Here is a 4621-nt window from a genome sequence, read left to right on the forward strand (position 1 = left end):
GGGGAGTTTTCCTCCCTCGCTTTGCCACGGCGCGCTCCCGGGGCGGGCTGGCTGGGGGTGCTGTTCCCTCCCCTGGCGTTTCGGTGCCCTGCGGAGGGGAAGGGTCCTGCAAAGACCCTCCCAGGAACGGGAGCAGCGTGGCTCCACGCTGTGAGCTCGTTAAGCGAATAAATCCCGAGGATGCTCGGTTCAGATGGGGCTCCCGCAGGAGAATTTATAAAGTCATTAAAAACATTTTAATGGAGGGTACTAACCATCTATAACACCGCATCTGTTGCCTTGTCTTCGGAAAAACACGTCTAAATTAAGAGGATGGGAGACAGCGAGACAGACTGGTGGGCTCTCTGCCGAAGCAACCAGCTGGCCGGGGCTGCGAGGGAATGTTGGTGGGAACTCCTTCCCATCTGCAGCAGCAGGCCAGGCCCTGGCTCCCAGGACCGCTCCGTGAGTGCTGGGCAGAGCCGCCTTCGGCAGGGCTCAGTCCCGGGAGGGAGGAGAGGAGCAGCTCTGCGGCGTTTCTGTCTCCTCTCGTACCTCAGCAGGTGCGAAGACACGAGGAAGGGTTCCTGGGGAGAGCGTGGAGGAACATCTGCGAGAAGCTTTGGCATCCCTGCGCGTACGCAGTCGGGCCTGGAGAGGAGGGAACGTCCTCTGCCGTTAAAATGGGACGAAGCGGGTAGGGCAGCAAAGGGAAATGAGCTCAGGCTGGTCCCAGGTGGCACCATCAGCCTCACTTGCCTCCGGCTTCACTTTCCCTGGGATGCGTCAGCCCTGACGGACACTGGCGGTCAGCAGCTTTGATGTGAGAACGAGTGTCAGCAGGGAAGGGGTCAGACGAAAAGGTGACGGGCTTCTGGCAATGGCGTGGTTCTCCAGTCCCCCTCCTCTGACCTTGTCCCGTGGCACAGTCGGTAGGGCTGCTGCGGGAGGATTTGTAAAGTCATTAAGAACATTCTAATTGAAAACGCGAACCATCGATACTGCAGCCCCTGCTGTCGTGTTTCTGGAAAAGCCCATCTCCGTTCCGAGGCTCGGGGGCACAGGCTGGTGGGCTTTCTGCTGCAGCAACCAGCTGGCCGGCAACCGCCTCGGCCGACAGCCACGCTTCGCTCCGCGCTGCCTGGGCTGGGCTTTTTTGCAGCTCCTTGTCTTCCTGCTTGGAGTGGCCGTGGGGCATCCTCCGACCACCCAGTTCCCATGTGGGAAGGGGGGACGCAGGAGCCCCTGCCCTGCCCTGCCCAGGTGTGCTGGGGCTGCTGTAGGCAGTGTGGCAGAGCTGTTGCGGGCAGCACTGCTGCTGTTTGCCATTCAGCCCGGTCTGGAGGTCACCGGCCGCCTTCAAGTGCTCTTCTCAATGCTCCATGAGCACGGCAAATAGCTACCCTGGTCCTTAGGGCCACATGTTCCATCCAAGGGACAAACCGGAGTCCGGGTTCCAGGGCAGTCACAGGTCGTGCTTTTGAGCCGCTGCCCTTCCTCCTCCCGGAGAGCCTGGGAGGGAGTGAGCAGCTCTGCGGGGCTCTGCAGAAGGAGGACCCACAACCTGTCGCTGAGCCAGGCCTCGGGCCCTTGGGTTGTGGTTTTTGGCAGGGTGAAGCAGTCTTTTGAAGCCGACCAGGCTGGTGAGTCCAGCAGAGCATCTGCTTGCCCAGGCTGGAGAATTTCTCCTTGCAGCCTCAGCTTGTCGTCGTGCTTTGCGGCCTTCAGGGTGGCTGGAATATGCCTTGAGCCTCATGCCACAGCGGGCAGAGGGGACAGACCCTGGGCCCAGCATGGGAGGCTTATGCTGCCATCCTTGCACTGCTTCACATCCAAAACGCAGGGAGCAGGATGCTGAGCCCACAGTGGGGACAGCCATATCTTCCTTTCTACCTCTGGCTGTAGTTACTCTGATCCGTTCCCATCCAGAGCACAGCAGCCAAATGACACCGAGGGTTCCTCGTGTTTGCCTGACACCATGTCCCTGCCCACGCAGGGATGCGAGGGTGCGAGGGAGTCTCGGCAGGACGTGCATGGCGGGAGCAGGGATGCTGCTCCTTGCAGGGCTGGGAGAGCCGCTGGTACTGCCCGCTCCGCCTCACTCACAGCCCTGAGATTGAACCAATTGTGCTAGTTTAAAAAAGAAAAACACGAAGAAAACCCCCTAGATTTGGTGTGAAGAGGAGGTTTGTTTCTGCTTCAGAGTTAGGGTGTCGTGGAGAGGGGCTCTGCCGGGCGGGCGAGCTCGGCCTCATGAGGGGAGCAGGGCGGCAGGGTGAGGGCAGCTCTCGTGGCCTTAACGTCTTCCTTTCCCTCCAGAGCAGGAGGTGGCCCAGGGAATGCCTCTGAAGGAGCTGCTGCCGCTTCTGTCATCACGGTGGCCATTGCTGGACTCTGCAGAAACCTCATCCCTGCAGACAGGCGGCCTCGAGTCCAGCTGCCAGGAGGCCGAGGTCCTGCTTTTGTGTCAAGGCCTGGGCTGTCCCAGGGCCCTTGTTCCCAAGGACCTTCCCCTCTGATCTTTCTTCTGCCTGCTGGCTCTGTCCGAGGGACCCTCATGCGGCTCTGCCCAATGGCATCCCTGACTCCTGGGGAGGATGCGCTTGGAGTGAGGAGGGAGTTAATGCGGGTCACCCAGATGCTTGTCGGTGTGGGGCGTGCAGCTGGAGCCCGGATTGTAGCGAAGGGACAGGTCCCGGTACTGGTTCTCCAAGAGGTGAAGTGAGATGGCTCCCCCTGGGGAGGATGTGCTTGGAGTGAGGAGGGAGTTACTGCAGGTTACCCAGATGCTTTTTGGTGTGGGGCCTGCAGCTGGAGCCCGGATCGTAGCGAAAGGACAGGTCCCGGTACCGGCTCTCCAAGAGGTGAAGTGAGATGGCTGAGCTGGTCTAGCCTGGTGCTGGAGGAAGGGGTGGACTTCAGCCCCATGGCGATCCTCCTCCTCCCGTTGCTCCTGCTGCTGGGCTGCTCTAACTCGCAAACCCAGCAAAAAGCTAGCTGTTATTTTGGGGAGAAGGGCTAGGACTTAATTTTTCTGCCAGGTCTGTGCTCAGTCAGATCCCTGGGGGCCCAGCCGGCAGTGGAAGCAGCTAGGAGGGGGAGACCAGGGCTTCCCTCGCAGGGGAGAGCAGCCTGGCTGCAGCATCGCTCCGTGGCCCTGCTCTGGCCACTGTCTCCCTCAAACCCCTCACAGGGACAAGGACTCTGGTGCCGAGGGCGATGTGCTGTCGGTCCCGAGAGCCTCGTGTGGTTTCTCCCTTTGGGAAGTCTCGGTGGTCATTGGCTTTGTTGGTCTGTTTTATTCCAGGCTGCGGCGCTGACATGGATTTTCTCTTCATCTGCCCGTTTCTGCTGGTGCTGCTGCTGTCCCGGGGCAGCTTCGCAGATCTGGAAAAACAGAGGGTGGACTCTGGCTTGGAAATCTGTATCCTTCTCCGCAGCTTGCCCCTTGTGTCCCACATATGTGCCTGCTGCGGCTGGAGGGAGCTCGCGTGCAGGGAAAAGGGCAGAGGTCACAGGAAGGGGCACAGGGGGGTGGAATAGAGAGGACCCAGGGCTGCTGGGCAGTTCCCTCTCTGCTCTCCTGTAGCAGGCTTTAGCCAAGCTCTGGGCTTGCTAGCCAAGGGCCCGGCTCCGTGCAGGAGGTGCCCAATATTCTCCTGAACACAGCGCTTTTCCTTCCTGCTCCAGCATGCTGGGCGCCCGGTCTGCTCCTGGGAGTGGCGTGGGCAGCCGGGTGGCAGAGCATGCCTGTGGGTCTCGGTGCTTTGGGGTCACCGGCTGGGGGGGATGGACGAGGGCTCCCGGGCTTGTGGCACTTGGTCTCCTTTGTGCCACCGGCACTTGTTGACAATGGGGGGGTGGGCTCCCTGGAAACCCAGGTTTCATCCGGCTGTTGGGCGCCTTGTGGAGACCTGGGGGGGCTGGGATGGTGCCGGGTGCCTGGAGGAAGGGGAGCGTGGTGGGAGCATGCCGGCGGCGCCCTTGACGGTGGTGCAGATAAGAAGCTGTTCGAGGTGAAGCGCAAGGACCAGATGAACGCACTGAAGAACCTGATTGAGCTCAACGACATCAACCAGCAGTACAAAATCATCGACATCATGCTCAAGGGGCTCTTCAAAGTGAGCCACAGCACGGGCTGCCCTCCGGGCTCGGTCTGCCCTGGGGCTGCGGAGGGTGGGCAGGAGAAGCGGGGAGGGCCGGGGGCCCTCCGCGGGGTGGGCAGGTGGGCTTTAGGACCTGAAGGGAGGATGCGGTGGGGCTTCAAAGCGTAGTGGCTGGGATACAGGGAAGAGCTGGCAGGACGGGATGGTAACGGAGGGCTCTGGCAGGTGCTGGAGGACTCCCGGGCCGTGCTCATCGCTGCTGATGTGCCTCCCGACGGGCCTTTCCCTCAGGACGAGAAGATAAAGGATGGTAGGTCCTCTCTGGTCCCTACCCCCTTCCCTTTTCCAGTGATCTGTTGCATCGCCAACATTCCTCCTGGGACCCAGGGTGGATACAAAACCCTCATGTACCCAGACCAGCCCAGGTTGCCGCGTCTCTCCCCAGTACAGACTCCTGGGGAGGGGTGTAGGTGTGGGGTGTGCATAGTGGTGTGATGATGGGGTGGGTGGCTGGCCCCGCAGCCATCTCCCCCGTG

The 4621-nt window shown here is 61.1% G+C and overlaps 1 protein-coding gene across 1 annotated transcript in view; it reads left to right on the forward strand.

Annotated features, from left to right (window-relative positions):
• Positions 1–3300: 3300 nt before the first annotated feature.
• CCDC134 (coiled-coil domain containing 134) overlaps positions 3301–4621 on the forward strand; it is a 2311-nt gene continuing 990 nt past the window's right edge. Inside the window, exons 1-3 of the mRNA XM_010158041.1 lie at positions 3301–3403; positions 3979–4100; positions 4311–4439. Coding sequence (XP_010156343.1) covers positions 3301–3403; positions 3979–4100; positions 4311–4439 — 354 coding nt within the window. The remainder of the gene's footprint in view (positions 3404–3978; positions 4101–4310; positions 4440–4621) is intronic.

Source organism: Eurypyga helias, unplaced genomic scaffold (assembly GCF_000690775.1).
Source record: "Eurypyga helias isolate BGI_N326 unplaced genomic scaffold, ASM69077v1 scaffold25438, whole genome shotgun sequence".
In the NCBI taxonomy this organism is placed as follows: Eukaryota; Metazoa; Chordata; class Aves; order Eurypygiformes; family Eurypygidae; genus Eurypyga; species Eurypyga helias.